The 20117-nt window shown below is 36.3% G+C and overlaps 8 protein-coding genes across 10 annotated transcripts; 2 read left to right on the forward strand and 6 right to left on the reverse strand.

Moving 5' to 3' along the window:
- Positions 1-3332: 3332 nt before the first annotated feature.
- LOC128866477 (lysM and putative peptidoglycan-binding domain-containing protein 4) lies at positions 3333-10931 on the reverse strand. Its single transcript, XM_054107249.1, has 4 exons — positions 10591-10931; positions 10317-10539; positions 9919-10255; positions 3333-4144 (listed from the first exon to the last, which is right to left on the reverse strand). The coding sequence occupies exons 1-4, from the start codon at positions 10602-10604 to the stop codon at positions 3876-3878; spliced, it is 843 nt and encodes a 280-aa protein (XP_053963224.1). The 5' UTR covers positions 10605-10931; the 3' UTR covers positions 3333-3875.
- LOC128866475 (26S proteasome regulatory subunit 7) lies at positions 7166-8682 on the reverse strand. The gene has a single exon (XM_054107247.1). It carries the CDS (start codon positions 8559-8561, stop codon positions 7260-7262), a length of 1302 nt encoding a protein of 433 aa, XP_053963222.1. The 5' UTR covers positions 8562-8682; the 3' UTR covers positions 7166-7259.
- Positions 10932-12927: 1996 nt separating the features above from the next.
- LOC128865711 (mitochondrial inner membrane protease subunit 2) lies at positions 12928-14419 on the forward strand. 2 transcript variants are annotated; one of them, XM_054105991.1, is made up of 3 exons: positions 12928-13349; positions 13500-13938; positions 14335-14419. In XM_054105991.1, the coding sequence occupies exons 1-2, from the start codon at positions 13256-13258 to the stop codon at positions 13919-13921; spliced, it is 516 nt and encodes a 171-aa protein (XP_053961966.1). In that variant the 5' UTR covers positions 12928-13255; the 3' UTR covers positions 13922-13938; positions 14335-14419. The 2 variants fall into 2 exon arrangements, with proteins under 2 accessions (XP_053961966.1, XP_053961965.1); XM_054105990.1 differs by lacking the exon at positions 14335-14419 and having other exon boundaries at positions 12938-13349; positions 13500-14214.
- LOC128865709 (threonylcarbamoyl-AMP synthase) lies at positions 14208-15000 on the reverse strand. Its single transcript, XM_054105988.1, has one exon. It carries the CDS (start codon positions 14998-15000, stop codon positions 14251-14253), a length of 750 nt encoding a protein of 249 aa, XP_053961963.1. The 3' UTR covers positions 14208-14250.
- A 58-nt stretch (positions 15001-15058) lies between these two features.
- Positions 15059-15541, reverse strand: LOC128865712 (DNA-directed RNA polymerase III subunit RPC10). Its single transcript, XM_054105992.1, has 2 exons — positions 15298-15541; positions 15059-15244 (listed from the first exon to the last, which is right to left on the reverse strand). The coding sequence occupies exons 1-2, from the start codon at positions 15436-15438 to the stop codon at positions 15059-15061; spliced, it is 327 nt and encodes a 108-aa protein (XP_053961967.1). The 5' UTR covers positions 15439-15541.
- A 288-nt stretch (positions 15542-15829) lies between these two features.
- Positions 15830-16408, forward strand: LOC128865713 (dolichyl-diphosphooligosaccharide--protein glycosyltransferase subunit 4). 2 transcript variants are annotated; one of them, XM_054105994.1, is made up of 3 exons: positions 15830-15938; positions 16140-16261; positions 16316-16408. In XM_054105994.1, exons 2-3 carry the CDS (start codon positions 16161-16163, stop codon positions 16335-16337), a joined length of 123 nt encoding a protein of 40 aa, XP_053961969.1. In that variant the 5' UTR covers positions 15830-15938; positions 16140-16160; the 3' UTR covers positions 16338-16408. The 2 variants fall into 2 exon arrangements, with proteins under 2 accessions (XP_053961969.1, XP_053961970.1); XM_054105995.1 differs by having other exon boundaries at positions 16319-16408.
- LOC128865710 (protein lethal(2)k10201) lies at positions 16348-17264 on the reverse strand. Its single transcript, XM_054105989.1, has one exon. The coding sequence runs from the start codon at positions 17139-17141 to the stop codon at positions 16437-16439; it is 705 nt and encodes a 234-aa protein (XP_053961964.1). The 5' UTR covers positions 17142-17264; the 3' UTR covers positions 16348-16436.
- A 130-nt stretch (positions 17265-17394) lies between these two features.
- LOC128865708 (succinate dehydrogenase [ubiquinone] iron-sulfur subunit, mitochondrial) lies at positions 17395-19491 on the reverse strand. Its single transcript, XM_054105987.1, has 4 exons — positions 19268-19491; positions 18517-18815; positions 18326-18460; positions 17395-18258 (listed from the first exon to the last, which is right to left on the reverse strand). Exons 1-4 carry the CDS (start codon positions 19331-19333, stop codon positions 17865-17867), a joined length of 894 nt encoding a protein of 297 aa, XP_053961962.1. The 5' UTR covers positions 19334-19491; the 3' UTR covers positions 17395-17864.
- Positions 19492-20117: the final 626 nt, after the last annotated feature.

Genomic DNA, 20117 nt, shown 5'->3' on the forward strand with positions numbered 1-20117 from the left:
GAACGACCCGGATTTATATCCGGCCAAGCACTGTCACTCCAACAGCATTCCCTGTACATGTTTGGAGAATGTTTATGCTACTACAATAACAACCACATACATAAACCTTAAAAATTGTACGATACGTTTGTACCCAAGGGACTTGAACTTCTGAGCATGCACCAGGCACTCTAAAACTGGAGAGAGTGTAATGATTAAAAGACGCAGCCAGTAAACCTCCTTGGTAAAAGTCGGTGGAGTAAAATGAATTCCAGATTAATGAAGTGTAATCCAACTCAGACCGAACTAAAAAATTTAACATTTTTCCAGTGTAGGGATCTTTGAAATCTCTTGCGTAGCGCCTCAGAAAAGTTAAAATTGGAGTAGGCCTTGGAATAAATTTAGTTAATGTGATTAACCAATTTATATTTAATATTTTTTTTACATACATTAAGTGATAATTTATTTCAGACTCTTCAGCCTATTAACTGTTTAACGAGATTCAGGACAAAACAGACCGACAGCTACTGGATCGGACAGTGTACAGACAGACCATCAACGACATTCATCGGGAGACCCTTACCACCTTCTTAAGCTCCCGACCCCCGAATGCCGTCATCGGAGTCCAACCACCACCCATCGCAGACGAAGAGCTCCAACTTCCCCGAAAGCCCCGCGTAACCTTGGCACAACTACGTTCTGGATACTGTAGCAGGTTAAACTCCTACTTATCCAGAATTGACCCCGACACACTAAACATATGTCGGGCATGTGAAGGCACCCCGCACGACACTAACAACCACCTTTTCACATGCCCCATCAAACCCACTCATCTAACACCGCTCTCCCTCTGGACCCAACCTGTCGAAACAACATGTTTCCTCTCCTACCTTTAGATGAGAGAGGAAGATGACCGATGATATACCCACACTGATGGGGCTTCTATTACTGCTACAACAACAACCACAACAACATATTTTCGAAAATTCAGAAATGCATTAAAAATAAGGGTTTATCATGAGACAAAATGATAACTATTTGCTTTGATGGTAGATCTGCAATGGCTGGGAAAGACAATGGTTGCGTAGCTTAGTCCTACAATTTCTTATGTTTGAATCATTGATTTACCCACGGATGCAAATGACATGCAGTTTGATGATATTATGGATCCAGTAGTGTGTTGTATAAATTACATACTTGTTCATTAGTCGGATGCTTAATTTGATAATCGGATCCCAAGCAAAATTAAATCTGTTCTTAAGTAATTTTGACTCAGAAAATGGTGATATTAAAGCATTTGAAAGAGAAGCTCAATATCGGTATCGTCAACAATTCTAAGATTTAGTTTTTATTACAGTCGTTTGAGAACAGGCTTCAAGATTTTGAGAACAAAAAATATACAAATCTTTACAAATCCCTTCATAATTAGTTTAGTTGAAATAATTAGTTATCCTGCCGATATTCTGTTACAACTCACTGAACTAAAAAATAATTTTGGGCTAAAAATCCCTTACGCCGAAAAAGCATCTTCTGAACAATAAAAAAAGGGTGTAAGCGAAAATTACAATTGTTACAAATTATCAACTTTTGGTGTTCATGTATTCAAAAAACTTGCGAAGTAGGGGAAAGTGAGAGAGCAGCATTTCATTTTAAGAGGAAGTTGCAAGTTTTTACCTGAGTCAAAGTTCTAAATTTAAATAAAAATCGTGATTAGAATGGAGAATGTAAGTAAATATATATTAAATAAAATTTATTTATTATTTATTTGAAGTCCTATATCAAATAGGAATCGGGCGTTGATATAAAGGTACGCACTTCTGAACCACAGCCTCCATTCAGCGTTACTGCAGTGTCCGAAAAGCAAGTCGAAAACATTGAAGGTTTCTTTTGTGTTTTACGCTTGGTTGTTAACTAATTTAGCAATATATGTATGTATATACATAAATGCATAGACGGAAGCAAGGAAAATATGAAGAATGCTGTGATTGCCACAATGCAACTGCTAATGGAATGTGCTTCATCTGACAGCGATGATGAAATAGAGCAAATTATTGTGGACAAAAAAATCAAATGATGCTAAGCTCGTTATTTCGTATTTTATTTGCTTTATTTTTATTTTTGTTTTTAATTTAATAGCTCAATACGTATGTAGCCCAACTGAAAATGTTTTACTTTGTATTATCCGCGCCAACATTTAATCAGCTGTTCGTAAAACTTGCAAATTGTTACTGGTTTTGCGTTCATGTACTTTTTGATGAACAGACCTAAGGTTTATATGCTATATATTTACATACATTTACGTTTATTTAAGAAAGAAAACCCAATTACATTATATAATGTCGGATTTTTTATTCCACAAGTTTTGAAGGTAATGGTCGATTGCACACTGAAAATGGCCGAAACGTTTAAGTCGTCTTTGAAGCTTCCATAATCTGTAGATATTGAATTAACTTTGATGTTAAACGCTGATATTTGACATTCACCAGATCTGCTCTTAGTAACTATAACATCTATGGTATTTGAAATCCATTTCTTAACGATGATTCGGAAGATTGGAGAAGGCTGATTGGCGCCAATGCAACGCCCACAGAAAAACCATGCTGCTGGCAATCTATTTTTCCTTGGATAGAAAAATATAATTTACCTTTAATATTTTTCCGAAAAGCTTTGAGCAAGTAGTATTTGAATATACAGTCTGTCTAATAGAAGCATGACCGCCAAAACTTAGAAACTATTCGACCAGTTCGATTCTAACAAACTGCTTTGTACGGGTTTATACTATTATTATACGCAATTAAATGTATAGTCACTATAGTGGCCACATCATTAACTCTTACTTCAAGTACTTTCTGCAGAAGATGTGAGGAGAACGAGGTGGAATCAACTAGCACCTTTTTGTCAGCTGTCCTGCTCTCGTTCCGCAAGGATTTAGACATCTGGGCTTTCACTTTTTTACTACACCTGCGGATATGCGGGTTTAATTACACACACCTGGTGAAATTTATCTGTAGCATGAAAGGGTTAATACGAACGTAGTAAGTCACTGTTGGTCGTCATCCTCTAATCCATAGCCCCTTCATCCTATTTCCACCTGTTTGGTTGTTTCCTCCTGCTTCTTTCTGCTTCGCTGTTCCAATCTTCACAACTGACGATATTCGAGTCACACACGAAAATTACTTGTGTAAGCCGTGGCGGGCGGGTGAACTCTAAAAAATCATGCAACATAGCGGTTATGAGTGCAAATCCAACAATTCCTATGTATTTAGGGAATATAACAGAGAAACATTATTGAATTGATTCAATACAAACGGCTTAACATTTTATAAATATAAAACATTTTTATATTGTATTTTTAGAAAATTTGTTTTTTACCACATAAATATTTATTTCTTAGCATGATTCACAAACAGTTTTGGAAGATATAATTGTTTCGGTTAACAATTTACTAAAATTAGCCATGATGTTAATTTACATTTGTAAGTATTTATAAAAAGAAAAGCGCATGATATTTCTAAAAAAATTAAATGAAAACTAAACATGTCCCGACATTTTTATATATATCCTGAGACATTGAAGACTTTTCAAAAAAAGAAGGCACTTCTGCAAATTTACACCTCACTTTGTCATCCTACATTGTTATTTAAGTGTTATATACTTTTTTAAATTATTTTTTATTGTTTCGATTACAAACTATGAATACGATTTTCTTTATTCGCTAACTCTGAAAATGTGTGCAAAAAATCACAATGTACAATCCTTGTCCTGCCCCAGGTTTTTGGATCTTCAAGTACATGTACACTATAAATATGTATGTATATACATTTCAAATAAATATACGAATTTTCAAATATAGAGATTTGTCACTCAATCGATACATCAATCAATCCAATCAATTGTCAGTTCGCTGTTGAAGTATTATTATTGGTGCTGTTGCTGTTACTGTGCGGATGTGTCCAAAATATCACAACTATCAATGGGATGGCAAAACACAATGCCAGAATTACAACAAACAAACACACCCAGGTCATATCGCCATCGGAACCAGACCAGTGTAGAGCACTTAACGATGGGCCGCGTATAGGCCGCACATGAGTCTCGGCAAAATCGTCGTTGAGTATATCGTCCAGCAGGGCTGCTGAATCATTATCATTCGAATGATTTGCTTCTAAAAATAAAAATACAATTATTTGCAACCAGAATGTTTCATTACCACTTTATTTAATTAATTTAATTATATTTTCTGCAAACACATGCATGTGAATTTCGACCACATTTGGACTTCACTAGTTGAAGATTATATTGCAATGTAGCTCTGGCACTGCGCTTTTGCCCAACAAATGGTTCCTAGAAATTGTTTTTGAGCAGGTAGCAGCACAATTTTTTTATTTTTTTGTGTTATAGCGAAACTTTACTTCTTTTATAACTCTTGCAATAACGTTTCTTTAGGGATGATGCCCCCCTACAACATCTATACAATGAGGCATTCACGCTACACTAACGAGATCCAGCACAAAACACAATTAGAACTACCGACTTATTATACTCCCGACCCCTGAATGCTGATAGCGGAGGCCAACTACCACCTATTGCAGACGAAGAGCTTTAGCTGCCTCGTGCGACTCGCGTAACTTTGGTAGTAGACTCGCGTAACATTGTAGTAGGTTAACGACTTATCCAGAATCGACATACTCAATATATGTCCGGCATGTGAAGGCACACCGTATGATACTAAACACCTATCTATTCTGTCACATGCCCTCTCAAACCCACACACCCAATACCCCTCTCTCTCTGGGCCCAACCTGTCGAAACAGCACGATTATTGAGCCTACCGTTGGATGAGGTAGACGACGACGATCGGTGACTACACCGCACTGGCAGGGCTTACTGCACTGCTACAATATCCCTGCGTGACTCTAACCACCTATTCACCTGCCCCTTAGACCATGACAGTCGGTTCTACGTTACCGAAACGACCCGGATTTATATCCAGCCCGGACTGTCACACCAGCAATATTCCCCGTATGTAAGTATGGGGAATATTTAAGGTGATACAACAACAACAAAACTGCTCATCTAACACACTTCCCCTCATGTTTCCTATCGTTAGATGAGGAGTGAGAAGCTTCCTATCAAATTTAGGGTACCGGCGGAGGTAACCGCAATTAAAGAGGCAGTGGATTGGTTGTTTACCTAAGCTATACTGTAAAACAGGTAAATATCAACCCCGACAGCCAGGCGGCAATTAGGGCTTTGGGCTCGTTGTTTGTGCGTTCGAGATTAGTCGAGGAATGTCTGACTTCTCTGTCGACTGCATCCGAATATTTCGATATTAGCTAATTTGGGTCTCCGGTCACAGCCGCATAGCGGGAGCTGATGAGCTGGCCAAACAAAATGAGAGGATTGAGAACCTGTAGTCTGCTCCTGGAAAAATCGACCTCGCGTCAATTCAGCGGGCGAAGGGCTAGTGCGCAAACGTACATAGTCGCCTTCTGGCCACGGGTAGTTCGGAGGCGCTCGGGCGAACTTCTAAGGCTAACAAAAACGCAGCTCCCGAATTTAGTAGGTATCCCTACCGGACATTGTCCGTTAGGTGTCCATGCGGTGAGACTTGGGATTGCTTCAAGTTATTTCTGCAGAAGCTGTCTTGAGGACGCGGTGGAATCATGTCAGCATCTTCTCCTTAACTGTTCTGCTCTCGTCGGGCTAAGATTCAAATGTCTGGGCTGGGATACGGTACACTAGACAGGGCTAGTTTACTGGGCTCTCATTTTTTGTTACACCTGCGGATAAAGCAAGTTTAAACATAATCACCTGGGTAATTTCATCAGCAGTCCCAGGTGATTATGTTTAATTAATTAACGTAATTAGTCCCTGTTTGATTATCATCCTCTTTCTTTTCACTTTTAGTTTTCGTTTTGTTTTCCCTCCCTCTGTTTTTCCTCTGCATGACATCACAATGTGCGGATTTGATTATTTGTCCAAGTGGACCCTCGTTTGGGCAGCCATTTATCCTAGGGTATGTTCAACAATGCATTATAATGCGCAACATACCATTTCAGAGTGAGCAGTGCGTTCAAAAATGTAAATATGGCAGTACTGCAAATGCAACGCGTTCTTAAACGTCATTTTTGTATCAAAAGTCGTGCATTATTTGCAGCAAAAATTTTCACACTGCCAATAAATACGCTAGTACAATGTCTGATGAAAAGTGGGTATTTAATTATTTATTTTAGCTTTTAATACAAAAATTGATGAAAAATACGATATTTAAACTTTATTTTATTATACTTTTCTTGGTTTTAGTGATTACTTTAGTACATCGGAGATAAAATTACTGCTCAGAGTCCGACTGATATTAAACTTTTGACAAGATATGTACTTCTTTTAAGCTTTACACGGTTTTTTTTATCTTAAATTTAATAAAAGACTATCGGTTTTTTCCTCACATACATCGTCCATGACCAAACTTAGTAACAATTCCATTTTACTGCACAGCGCGTTCATAAATGCAACAAATCTATTTGCAATTTTTCAACAAATCTATCAGTTGCATGAATTGTCACATTGACAGTGCTGCCAGCGCTGCAAGTACTGCGCATTATAATGCATTTCTGAACATAGCTCTAACCTAACCTACACTCAAAAAATTTTGCAATTGTGATCAAGTTCGTTATAGGCCTGTAAATAGTAAGATCATTCTTGTTCCACTTTCTGTCAGTCCTATAAAACTAAAGGTAACGGTGCAATTCGCAAATTTTAAACAAAATAGGTGGGAAACCATCAGAGTAACCATCGATATTTGAACATGATAAATTGTTACGGACATTTACCAAAGGGCAGAAGCGAATTTGAAAAATCAGGATGCCATTGGTCTTTGTCAGTGTCAAATACAAAGATGATACTAAATAATTCTGCGAAAGATTGAATGTATCTTAAGGTTTGGTTACTCATCCTTATAAAACAGGGAGGGTAGACTCGGTTTCGATATTTCTGATTGTGCTTTCGGGTTATTTTTAATATTAATAACATTTTGAATATGTTATTAGTAGGAGTAACAAATCGGCGAGTTGTTGCAAATATATTTTGATCTAATTCCATAATACGAAATTTAAGCGTGGTGCAGCGTAGAAGCCGATATTATTGTTTTAACAGCATAAAACCCTCCCCAATAAAATATCCTACATAAATAACAATCGCTTGTATTAATTTTTTTTATTGAACTTTTCTTTGAAATTTAGTACAGCGAATTGAATAGAATACCACATCTAAGCTTAAGTTTAATTGTACGTCATGTAACGAGGAGTAGCGCTAAATTTGGCGTAGCTCTTAATGACCTTATTTACTGCCTCCAAAAAGTCTTTTTCCGTAGCAACTTTGCGGCGAGCTCGTATGGCAAACATACCCGCCTCAGTACATACTGAACGTATTTCAGCGCCTGTTGAGTTTGGACAAAGACGTGCCAGTAATTCAAAACGTATATCCCTTTCTACAGACATCGACCGGGCGTGAATTTTAAAAATATGTGTACGCCCTTCCAAGTCTGGTAGACCAAATTCCACCTTACGATCCAAACGTCCTGGACGCATTAGTGCTGGGTCGAGGGTGTCCGGCCTATTAGTTGCCATAAGCACTTTAATATTACCACGCGGATCGAAACCATCCAATTGATTAATTAACTCCAACATGGTACGTTGCACTTCATTATCGCCACCAGCACCGTCATCAAAACGAGCACCACCAATCGCATCAATTTCATCAAAGAAAATTAAGCAAGCTTTCTTTGATCTCGCCATTTCGAAAAGTTCGCGCACCATACGAGCGCCCTCGCCCACATATTTTTGGACAAGCTCTGAACCGATTACTCGAATGAAACAGGCATCCGTACGATTAGCTACTGCGCGAGCACACAAAGTTTTACCAGTTCCAGGTGGACCGAACAGCAAAACTCCCTTAGGTGGCTCAATGCCAAGATTGACAAATTTTTCAGGATGTAAAAGTGGCGTTTCCACCACCTCTCGTAACTTTTCGATCTGTTCCTTGCAACCCCCTACATCACTATATGTAACATCGGGCTTATCTTCTACCTGCATCATTGTAACGGTGGGATCAATTTTTGGTGGTAAAGGAATATGAATCTGATACTTGTTCCGATCCACACCAACACGCATACCCTCCTCGATATCAGTTGGAGCAACTGAATCAGCAAGGTCAACCACAAACTTAGCAAATTGTTTAACATTTATTATGTATTTCGGATCATCCGAATCAGCATTTATTATTTTTGTGCAACGTGCAACCTGCAGTGGTTGCTCATTTTGTAAAATCTGCTTATCAGCTGCTAAGTCCCAGAGCGCTGGAGGTGCCAGGCCTGTGTCACTCTCTTTAATTCCGGTAAGTTCGTTCACTTGCTTCACCGCTTTTTGGATGTCCTCCTCAATAGTTTTAATAGCCTTATGATATTGACTCTGACCATACGTCTTCAGAAGCTCGATATCTCCTTCATCCAGCGACTTTATTTCTTTTTCTTCGGTCTCCTCTCCCTTAACTTTGCGCTGATCATCTCCTAAATAATCCGGCATTTTCAATTTTTTTAATTAAGTAAATCTATAATTTCTTTCTTCACTCAGCAATGACTAAACAATTTGGAAATTTGTGCTGTCAATACTTTTGATGGCAAAAGCGAACTTAGCTTAGTAAATGTCAAACTGTGAGGCACATGGAATTGAAACAAACAGAGTGGTGTATAGCAAAATAGACACATATTTTAGGTAAAGTGTTTTAAGCATAGTACGGTGTTTGCCTTGATGTGAAAATTAAACAAGTCGAAACAGAACTTAGAAGAGAAGAAGACAGAGGACGTAAATACATAAATAAATAAATTTGCGTTCTCTGGTCTAGAATATAAAAGGTGACGCAAAATTAATCACCCCAACGGAGGATTTATAATTTTTGCAAATGGTGTCTTACGTCAACCATATATCACACTTGTGAACTAGACAGCTTCAATATACAAACAGACAAGCAATGGAGCGGGCAAAGGTCGAAAGCTTCCATTTCTCAACGAAAAAGCCGAAGTCGAATTATTTAACACTTAGGTAAATTGTTTTATAGATAATGCATAAGCAAATTTTTAAAGTACTCCCCAATTTTTATATATATAATTGGCGCGTAAACCCTTTTTTGGGTGTTTGGCCGAGCTCCTCTTCCTATTTGTGGTGTGCGTCTTGATGTTGTTCCACAAATGGAGGGACCTACAGTTTCAAGCCGACTTCGAACGGCAGATATTTTTATGAGGAGCTTTTTCATGGCAGAAATACACTCGGAGGTTTGCCATTGACTGCCGAGGGGCCGCTATTAGAAAACTGTTTTTATTAATTTGGTTTCACCGAGATTCAAACCAACGTTCTATCTGTGAATTCCGAATGGTAATCACGCAACAACCCATCCGGCTACGGCGGCAACTGCATAATTAGTTTTTTTTTTAATTCTATACTAATTAATAATTTTCATGAAATATGCAGTACAAAGCCCATTAATACCGTTAATTCGTTTTAATATTACAAGGTAAGTTAAGAGCAATTATTGTACTTGTTTCGCTTTGATAAATCACTCAGATTGATGTCAACTTCGTGGTTTCATCTAATATTATATGTGAGACAAAGAAAAGAACGTTTTTTCATCTATCACATACAAACAAATAAAAAGGAACATCTTTTTACTCGTTTCTAATTGACTGTTATTGTTTTAAGGATAAAATGTATTAAGAGAGAGAATATAAATAAATACGCGAAAAATCCGAAAACGCAACTACTCCAAGAAATCAGGCTTTACACAATTTGCTCGTCTAAGATCTTAGAGCTAGACTAATTGTAATTACATTAATTACAAATTAAGTTTACTACAATGGTATTTTTACTCAAATTAATTTGCACTCACCATTGTCCGTATAAGCGCTCTCCTTCCTCGTCAACTTTGAATTTAAAATTGTGTTATTGATATCAACTATGCCTTGATTGCTGCTGCTAGAAGAATTTACTGAAGCTACGATAAGCTTTTCTCCCAACACAATTTTCGCATCTTCCAAAGGATTTTTCATAATAGTTGTCTCCAAAGTATCATGTTCGGCTTGAGTTGGACTATTGCTTCCACTTTTGTGGACAATTGGTAGAGTTTCCAATAATACCGAATGTGGTGTTACAGGTATTTTTACCACTTTTCTCGCATAAATTTCATTATCTTTGTCAATCTTATTAAGTCGTTTGATATCTACCACCTAAAACAAAATGCGTATTTTATATGTATATAACTTCAAAACGCATAATGTGTTGGCCTACAGAACAATGAAATCGTAGTGCTAATGCCTGCAAAGTGTCGCCCACTTCCACTTTTGCCTCAATAGTGTTTCCAATGCGTTGTGTTTGCCCATTTATCATACTCGCAGAGCGTGGCATCCGTTCCATTTGAAGAAAATCATCATCATTCGCCTCCCTATTTAATGGCATATAAGACATGATGGCAGATTGATGGGCATTCGTATCATCCGATATATAATTTTTTCTAGGGATAAGAAATAATTATTTTCATGTCTGCATATATTCATAATCTTACCGCTGCCTACGCATTGCACAGGTTTCTTTCTATCACTCACACGCCGTAAGTGATAAGTTCAATCTCACTTGTTTATAAGCATAAAAGTTGTTAATGAATTTTACAATTTCGGCCACTCATTAAATTACTTTTTGGAGAACTGTTGCATTGGCGAGTTGTTTAAAATATTAAAAACCACCTTTGGGACATTTATAAAACAAATATTTACACTTGATGTATAGCAATAAAATTATTTTTTCGAACGTTGAGAATGCAAAAAGTTGTTTTCATTTACGTGTAATTATAATTATATTGAATGTACATAAAATATATTTGTTCCTGGAGAAATGATGATGAATGTTAAACAATAAGGTGACACTGATGCCGGAAGTTATATGAGTACTATTAAAGCGGCTTCATATAAGGTGATGTCGATTCTACGAATACAACGATTTGGTAGGCTATTTTCATATACCAGCTTCTGTATCGGTTATAATACGTTCACATATGCATTAATCCCTATAAATCCTCCAAATTATGGCAGATTACGTGCAAAATTGATAATCAGCTGTCAATACTGCTTACTGCTTTGAGAGGTTTTTCTTCAAAGAAATTATTTTGGTTGGAAATTTGCTGTTTTTGGTTTCTTTAATTATTATTAACGATATGAAGAAAATACAAGGAGAAGGAATAGCTAATTTAACTGCCCAATTAATTGGCTGCTAATATGATAATAAACAGTTGTAGGAAATCCGTATGCGACGTTTACTGAGGTTGCAAAAAATAATGGCGGCAGGTTTTTCTTCAAAGAAACTATTTTGGTTGGAAATTTGCTGATTTTGGTTTCTTTAATTATTATTAACGATATGAAGAAAATACAAGGTGAAGGAATAGCTAATTTAACTGCCCAATTAATTGGCTGCTAATATGATAATAAACAGTTGCAGGAAATCCGTATGCGACGTTTACTGAGGTTGCAAAAATTATGGCAGCAATGCGCATGAGATATTCTATATTACATTTTATAATAAGTAATAAGAGGACAAAATGTTAATGGGCACACGCTTTTTTCTGTAAAATGAATCCCTAATTAATAATATTTAACAAAAGTTTTATTAGAACTATGTTTACAGACCTGTTTTCTTTGCCGGCATCCATTTCATTTAGTTTTTATTTTGATGTTTCTCCTTACATTCGTAATAATGATTATCGATAACACAGAAAACACAGGGTTATATGCCAAAACGTATCGTTATTATCTACGATTATTTTATAATCTCATATTTTGGGAGAGAAATTTTGTATGGGAAATCGCGCTTTTTAATTACGGATTTTGAGTTAAGCGCAAAAAGTAGATCATCTACTTATATGTGAACGTATTATTAGTTCAGAACTCATGCGTAATTTATTAAATATTTCCATTAAGTACTGAAGGTAGTGCCTTCTTAAGGCTTGTGGATGAGTCGAGGAAATGCCTCCTATCGTGCCTAGGAGGTAGCTCAGCCTCCAGTAAGTGCAATGTAGTTCCCTCGGTAGCATTTCAGCAAGAAACTGATTGCTGAACATCCTGGGAGCATAATAGCCTCACTATGAAGTTGTCGCAGGAAGGCAATTAAAATGGAATTATTTGGATAAAATCGTAACAGTATGTAGATGACTTAAAATTGTACTTGATGATTAAAAGTGTAAACGACGCGAGTATACTTCAGGCTGAACTTCAAAATTTGTACTTATGGTGCATAAAAAACCGATTACCTCTTAACATAAAGAAATGTCACCAAATAACTTTTTCCAAACTTCCTAACCCGATCCGTATATTGTTTTTTATCTATATTTTTAGACATGGTAAATGAGATTATAGACCTTAGGGTACAGTTAGATTCAAAATTTAGTTCTTTTTCTCAGATCCATGTACACCAAGGTTATTGTATTCAACGTATGTCTGTTCGATATTTGAGTACGCTGTTTTCACTTTCAGGCCTTTTTACCAACATTTATATAAATCGATTGGAATCTGTACAGAAGGCATTTATCCGGCTTCTATTGCGCTCTCTACATTTCGCAGAACCTTTGCCTGCCTATAATTTATTTTAATGTGCCTCCGAATCGAATAAGCACTTCGTTTGATCATTACTAAATTTAGTTTTAAATCTCAGATAAAATCCTTGGTATGTAATAATCTTGATTCTATTGTGACTAGTCTGTAAGAATTGTGAATTCATAGACAAATATGAATAAATAGATATATTCATTGAAAATTCGTTGTTTTATTTTTTCTTGATTTTATAACGAACGTCGATTTACTAGAGAAGGTTCAGCAAAGATCGTTTAGTATATTATACAATAAAAATTCTCTGTACAAATCGAAACTGCCATCATTATTGGGATATTGCCACACGAATGACATTTATAAACAATAGATACATCAAACGAACAGAACTTTTCTTAGATAAGAAATTCTTTCTGTATTTTAGTTGAGGAGAGAATGGAGCGATGTGCTCCGATTTAAATTATCACTAAATTAAAATCAAAATAAACAAAAAGATTACTTACATATATATTTTATATAAAATAAAATTCACCCAAAAAGGCTATAGCGAGCGTGCAAGCAATAAATACGTTAATATTAGGAATATAAAAGAAATAAGTGGGAAAGGATTGCTTGTTTGTATAGACGTTTTGTTTAATGGCATTTCGGAAATTCGTAAAATCTGTACTCTTGGGAATTCCAATTGGTATAACGTTTCTTGATTGTGTTGGCTATGTTGCTCGAGTGGATGGTAATTATAATCTATTTTGTCCAAAGTTCCCTCTATGGAGAAGGAAAGCTAATGAATATAAGTTGTCAGTTTCATTTATAAGATGGAACCGCGCTGATTTGTTCGGAAAGTGTATAATTATGTATTTGGGTTTTGTGCAAAATATTTCAGGTATATCCATGCAGCCAGCTCTTAATCCAGATGTCAGTCAAACTGATTACGTTTTTCTCTCACGATGGGCTGTGCGTATAAGCAGTGTGGAACGCGGGGATATTGTTTCTCTTATTTCTCCCAAGGATCCTTCACAGAAGATAATCAAACGCATCGTGGGACTGCAAGGTGATGTCGTCTCCACACTAGGTTACAAACATGAAATAGTGCGCGTCCCAGAAGGTCATTGCTGGGTTGAGGGTGATCACACAGGCCACTCCTTGGATAGCAATACTTTCGGGCCAGTAGCACTAGGCCTAATGACTGCTCGGGCGACATACATTGTATGGCCTCCAGAACGGTGGCGTCGACTACAAACAGAGCTACCTCGGCGACGTAGACCTATACAAATAGCAAAATCAGCTAGTTACTATAGCCAATAGTGACTTTTTTATTTGAGGTATGTGCTACTTAATAGCAGAGTAATGCTATACCAGATTGATTTGGGGATCCTGTAAGTGTAAATGTAAAGTCATTTGAAGACAATTCGAATGTTGTAAATCTTAACATATGTTGACGTGTGAATGATTATATCCTTTAAAATTTTCAAGTTGCGTATTAGTATTCTAATCGTTAAAAGAATTGGTTTTAATTAAAAATTACATAAAATATTTGACAAAAGTAAGTAATACAAGAACTTTTAAAAATAAACTAAAACTTGCCAAACTATTTTCAACTATTTGACTGTTTATTTACACTGCTTTTAATACTATTAATTAATTGATCTTATGCGAAATTCATGTAACACGTTTATGGTATATTTAAGAGCTACGCCCTCTCTTACTATTTTATATAGTCCTGGCTGGGATAAGTCTACCACAGTGGACGCAGAACGGCATTCTTCAGTCAAGCCCAACTGACCTGCATTGAAAACTCCACCAAGTTTCGGCCACAAGGACTTGAATTCACTTATATTTAAACTGCTACGTGTATTTGACAAATTCGCACTTGTTAAGGCAAGCGGTTGTTCATCAAATAATAAACAAAGCTCTTGTATAAAACTAAATTTTGGAATACGAATGCCAATTTTTGTGGTATTGGGATTTAAAAATGGATTATAGAGCTGTGGGGACCTTTCGACTATTATAGTAATTGGCCCCGGCAGTAGGCGCTGAAGGAGAGAATCATTCAAATGGTCTGTTCTGCCATACCGCCGAAACGCCTCCAGATTTTTCACGCATATCGCAACTGGTTTGTAAGAATCACGTCCTTTTATGTCGTATAGTCGCTGTATTGCTTCTTCATCATTTGCATTACATGCTAGTCCGTACACAGTGTCGGTAGGCAAAGCAATAACCTCGCCATCCAAAATACATTGACGAGCAACATTTAACGCTTCAGACTCCTGTACTTTATAAATCTTTCGTCTTGATGATGATAGCATTTGGCTGATTGTTGAAAGATTACGTACGTACCACGGATGCCAGAAAACACCAAATCGAGTTAATAACTTTGCAGTCATTTGCGTATAATAAAGTAGGTATACTTAATATTAGGCTCAAATAATATAACGAATGAATTTAGTCCCTCCAATTGTGGCCACAAAGTTGATTGCAACACTTATAAAATGTTGTCATAGGCTCATCGGCTGAGCGGGTTTGCATTTGCATAAAATAAGCTTTTTTATGAGAACATGCAGGACATTCGGCAACTGTTGAATCTACGTTTTCCCATGCAGCTGCACCACCCATAACATGATCAACTTCCTGTGTTTAATAAAAATAGTATAAAAAGAACTACAGCAATAACAATTACTTACCTTTAACCGGGGAAATGTTCTCGTTGAAATTTTCTTTTTGATATTACAAATGTACGGACATGTATTACAAGAAAACCGGTGTCCCGTTGTATCCTGTTCGACCATCAAAATATTTCCACAAGTCGGACAGAACAAAAGCATAATTTAAAATTGCATCCGATAACTTTTGAAGAAATTTGTCAAATGCAATTTAAAGAGCCAAACAAAACACGTTGTACTTCGGTTGACAATAAACGTAATGCTGCAAGCAATCGTGATTTTTTTGATTATCGATTCTTTAGTGCTATCGATATTTTTACTATTTAATGGAGCGTTTAAATACGGCAACTTAGCAACAATTAAACAGTTTTAACACAGTTCTGTTCCTCCTTAAATTAAGGAACCAATCAAGATTGAACTTTCCCTATCAAATCAACATTCTCTACAACATTGGGTAATTTTACATTTGATTTACGCTTCGAACACGTGTCATCGTCGTTGTACACTATTGACACGACACGATCATACAGGACGTGTGTGGATGGCCTTAGCACCAAGTGCCTCCCAAAAATGTATGCCAACTTTTGACAGTTCTATAGAAAATATTCGAGATATAATAGTATACCGGCTACAAGTGTATATTAATTATTGATATTTAAGATGTAAGTTTATACAATACATTTAATTGAATCATTGCAAATTTTTAACGTGAAACAACAACTATATTTGCGTTCGAAATTAAATATTTATATCTCATCTTGGGAATCTATTTTGCAATCAATTTGTAAAAATATGATATGACGTGTCATTACTAGTCGAGATGTGGTAAACACCATTAACGATGTGTGTGTTTTTGTTTACAGATTGAAGAGGAAGTAAGCAAGATGATAAGCGACGTGCAATTGGCAATTTTCTCCAATGTTTTGGGCGTTTTTCTATTTCTTTTGGTGGTGGCATATCACTATATTACGGCCAACGCTGGCAAGTAAGATACCGATTTTCAAAATTAAGCAATTATCTTACCATACTTTTGTTTCAGAAGTTCAGCGAAATCAAAATAAACTTTCCAGATAAATGTTAATCGATTTCATTTTTATTATTAAAATATAAATACAAAAATAATTTAACGAAAAAAAAACTACCGGTACTTTTGCTTGATTTCATATATCATCTAATGCATCTTTTAGCCCATGTAGGTCCTTTAAGCCATCTTTTGATTTTGGTGCGCCATGAGCTTGAAATGTCTTTTCCTTTGGATGTCCGAATGATATTGCCTTGATTTCATTAACTTTTGTACTAACCCCAGGAATACACACTGGATCGGTGCCTTGTTTTTTCTGGTTTTGTGAGGTATTGCGGGTTGATGGCGCTTTCTTTTCATTATATTCAAATCTAAAATTGCTGGGGAATTTATGAATGTTTATACAGTGGTCTTTGCGCTGTTCCTGTGTAAGCATTTTCTGTTTGCATTCTTCTAGAAAGCAGGCATACATCGCCTCCCCACGTTCTACACGTGTTGCAAAATAGGAATCATGGCGCTCCGAGACATGCAAATCGAGTAAATGTGCAGTGGGTAACGAACGGCGACAAATTGAACACAAATATCTATGTACATTGTTGAAATGTGTTTGATAAGTACCGGCATCTTCGAATACATTTTGGCAGCCGGGCACATTACAAAAAAATTCAGTGGAGCTTGATGCCATGGCTCCATCTTGCAATTCATCGGCAACAGTTATAACCCCTAGCTTTTTGTACTTCGCTATGTACTTTTGGTTGGCTGCATCGAAACATATATCATCAGGAGTTTTATATCTTGATGGAATATTATTCAGCAAGTGTATTAATTCTGCGACAGACAACATCTTAATTGAGAAAAAATCAAAACCAACTTAAATTAACTTGTTTTAATTTTTGCTGTGTCAAAGAACAAAAATCGGATACATTAACGTTCTCTGTATACTGTACTATCAGTAAATGTTAATGGTAATGCAATTTCGCAACTTGGCACTACTATATCAAATTGCAAGTGTTGCCAATTGCTTCCCTTTCTCAACATCAGATACGTTAAACTTATTCCAGTAATCTATTCTTTGCCTCCAACAAAAAGTCCCAGTATTCAAATCATTATAATAAATTTATTAGACAAATAAATATGCTGCAAAGACGAATTTCAGAAACGTTTAATGTATGTACAATCGTTTTTATTTTTAAATAATAGTACTGAATTTACTTCAAGCATCATTAACAATTTTTATAATTATCTTTTTCCCTAATTGCTATGTGCTCCGAAAAGATTTATAAACGTCAAAACAGTTCTGATTTATGCACCTTTTAAACGCATAAATTTATTTTCCTTTAGTAGATTACTTTTAAATGTGTGTAAAGAAAAGATGTTTGGTTGTATTATTTCACAAGATACGTTAGCACAAGTTTTAAGTACAATAAAAATTGTTTGTGGATTCTAAATAAAGAAAACAAATTCGTACAAAGCGGATAAACCAGAGTCTAAAGTGACTTGGTTAGGCGAGTGAAGAACAAAGTTTAACTGTGGACTACATTTTTCAAGTTTGCAATTATGCACAAATCTATTTATGCAAAGCGGCTGTGTCAAGTTTCGGTGCGGGCTTACTTGTCATGCCCGAAAGTAATTTCTTGATTTCGGCAATTGCACGACCAGGGTTCAAGTTTTTGGGGCAAGTACGTGTACAGTTCATGATTGTATGACATCTGTACACACTGAAGGGATCCTTTAGCTTGCTTAAGCGCTCCGCTGTATTCTCATCTCGTGAGTCAATGATCCAACGGTACGCTTGCATCAAAACAGCTGGACCTAAATACTTGTCTCCATTCCACCAATAAGATGGACACGAAGTTGAGCAGCAAGCACAGAGAATGCATTCATATAGACCATCAAGTTTTGAGCGATCTTCCACAGATTGCAAGTATTGTGCTTTTCCCTTTGATTCGCCGACCTCGTTTCTAAATATACATATTAATATTAGGTATGTAGATGTAAGTAATTAATGAACAGCTACTATCAACTTACTTGCGTTGTAACCATGGTTGAATTGAACGGTACTGCTCATAAAAGTTGTTCAAGTCTGGTACTAAGTCCCGGACCACATACATATGAGGTAGAGGATATACTTTAAGCGGCTTTGAAAGATTAGTGTCAATTTTGCTGGAAAATATTAATTTTTAAAAGAGGAAATATGATCATCTTGATCGGAAACTTACCTAATACAAGCCAAAGTATTTGTACCGGCGATATTCATAGCGCATGAACCGCAAATTCCCTCACGACACGAACGACGGAATGTCAACGTGGGATCCATTTCATTCTTAATTTTTATTAATGCATCTAAAACCATTGGACCGCATTCACGCAGATTGACCTCATAAGTCTGCATATATGGTTTTTCTCCAGCATTATCTGGGTTCCAACGGTAGATTTGAAAGGTCTTGACGAGGGGTGCCTTAACCTCCTGTGGTTGTGTCTGTTGGTCCAAGTGCTTACCAGAAGAGATTGAACGCAACTACCGATACAATATTAAAAAGTAAATTAATATTATATTATATTTATATTTCCATAGCAGGCAAGATGGTTGAATGCTTTTAGTATGAGTATGATTTTCAAAAGTAAATTAGTTTATTTAAATATTTGGAAACATGTAGAATGGTTGATTGCTTGCAGTACATTATGCATATTAAAAATTGCTTACTTGGGCCGGAAAATACCATTTTTCAATACTGAATGCATTATGCTTTTATATAATCATACCGTACTAGTATACATAATTCAAGTTGAAAAAGGCGTAAAATTTCTGATTGTAAATCAATTAAATTGATATAGGTTTTGGTTTTTCTTTAAACAGTAGTATAATATTATGTAATGAGAGAGATTTCACTTTTTTACGTTTGCGGCGTATTTTCTTTTGGTGCTGTTAGTTTTTACTGTGTTTTCAGGTGGAGATATGACATAAATTACCTTTTGACGCCCAGCAATTACTGCTACACGGTTCAGTGCGATACGTGCTTCGTTAACCAAAGCCATAGCTTATAAGGATTATAGATTAATTGTTAAGAGCTTGCAACGTCCCTGCCTTCACAATTATTTTTAATTGCAGACAAAAGAATCTACTTGTTTCCAAAACACTTTAGCAGCAGCCAGCAGCAGCAGCAGAAAGTTGCGATTGAATGACAGAGCTGCTGGCAGAGGCAGGGTCGTTAATATTGTCCAGTGTATCCAAGTTTATTGGTGAGAAACAAGCCAGAGAACGTTAAATATAGAGAATTCTCACGAGCTACGAATAGTGTGAATTGTCAAAAATGAAGTCTAACCGCCGCCGGGGTGTGGTGAAACTTTTAACAGAGATGTTTTACAGCGATTTCTCCTTTAGCATATTGGCCCTGCACAGTTTTTGGCCTCTGTAGGAAATCAAATTGACGAATAGCCGACGGCATTTTGCAAAGTATTTGCTTGTGCATTTTTATGTTCCCTTGATAAACGAAAATTTATTCAATTTGTATTTTCAGACAAAGGTGAATGAATATTTATTATATGCGCCAACATTTCAAATCAAAGTAACTTTAACAAGGCAGAGAACGTTAATGTATAGAGAAGTCTCAATGACTGAAAAGGCAGCACTTTTCAGGGGTACTCGTTTTGCGCGCGAGGTACACCACAGCCACATTTTTCACCAAAAGTTAACAGTAAGGGGCTGAATTATGTAAATTTAGCAGCAGTCGATAAGAATTTGTTGGTGATTAGAAGCAAAGAATGTTAGGTAGCATTTTGATATGACCTATATATTTGAATTTTCCAAATCATCCAAAAT

Source organism: Anastrepha ludens, chromosome 6, assembly GCF_028408465.1.
Source record: "Anastrepha ludens isolate Willacy chromosome 6, idAnaLude1.1, whole genome shotgun sequence".
In the NCBI taxonomy this organism is placed as follows: Eukaryota; Metazoa; Arthropoda; class Insecta; order Diptera; family Tephritidae; genus Anastrepha; species Anastrepha ludens.

Excerpts from the sequence above, each read along its gene's own strand:
- LOC128865709 (XM_054105988.1), bottom strand. The coding sequence starts at position 15,000 with ATGACTGCAAAGTTATTAACTCGATTTGGTGTTTTCTGGCATCCGTGG.
- LOC128866475 (XM_054107247.1), bottom strand. The coding sequence starts at position 8,561 with ATGCCGGATTATTTAGGAGATGATCAGCGCAAAGTTAAGGGAGAGGAG.
- LOC128865711 (XM_054105991.1), top strand. The coding sequence starts at position 13,256 with ATGGCATTTCGGAAATTCGTAAAATCTGTACTCTTGGGAATTCCAATT. Across the intron at positions 13,350-13,499 it reads CTATGTTGCTCGAGTGGATG|GTATATCCATGCAGCCAGCT; the intron begins GTAATTATAATC and ends AAAATATTTCAG.
- LOC128865710 (XM_054105989.1), bottom strand. The coding sequence starts at position 17,141 with ATGTTGTCTGTCGCAGAATTAATACACTTGCTGAATAATATTCCATCA.
- LOC128865713 (XM_054105994.1), top strand. The coding sequence starts at position 16,161 with ATGATAAGCGACGTGCAATTGGCAATTTTCTCCAATGTTTTGGGCGTT. Across the intron at positions 16,262-16,315 it reads ATTACGGCCAACGCTGGCAA|AAGTTCAGCGAAATCAAAAT; the intron begins GTAAGATACCGA and ends CTTTTGTTTCAG.
- LOC128866477 (XM_054107249.1), bottom strand. Across the intron at positions 10,256-10,316 it reads CACTACGATTTCATTGTTCT|GTGGTAGATATCAAACGACT; the intron begins GTAGGCCAACAC and ends ATTTTGTTTTAG. Across the intron at positions 4,145-9,918 it reads GAGCGCTTATACGGACAATG|AAGCAAATCATTCGAATGAT; the intron begins GTGAGTGCAAAT and ends TTTTATTTTTAG.
- LOC128865708 (XM_054105987.1), bottom strand. The coding sequence starts at position 19,333 with ATGGCTTTGGTTAACGAAGCACGTATCGCACTGAACCGTGTAGCAGTA. Across the intron at positions 18,816-19,267 it reads TAATTGCTGGGCGTCAAAAG|TTGCGTTCAATCTCTTCTGG; the intron begins GTAATTTATGTC and ends TTGTATCGGTAG. Across the intron at positions 18,461-18,516 it reads AATACTTTGGCTTGTATTAG|CAAAATTGACACTAATCTTT; the intron begins GTAAGTTTCCGA and ends AATATTTTCCAG.
- LOC128865712 (XM_054105992.1), bottom strand. The coding sequence starts at position 15,438 with ATGCTTTTGTTCTGTCCGACTTGTGGAAATATTTTGATGGTCGAACAG. Across the intron at positions 15,245-15,297 it reads GAACATTTCCCCGGTTAAAG|GAAGTTGATCATGTTATGGG; the intron begins GTAAGTAATTGT and ends TATTAAACACAG.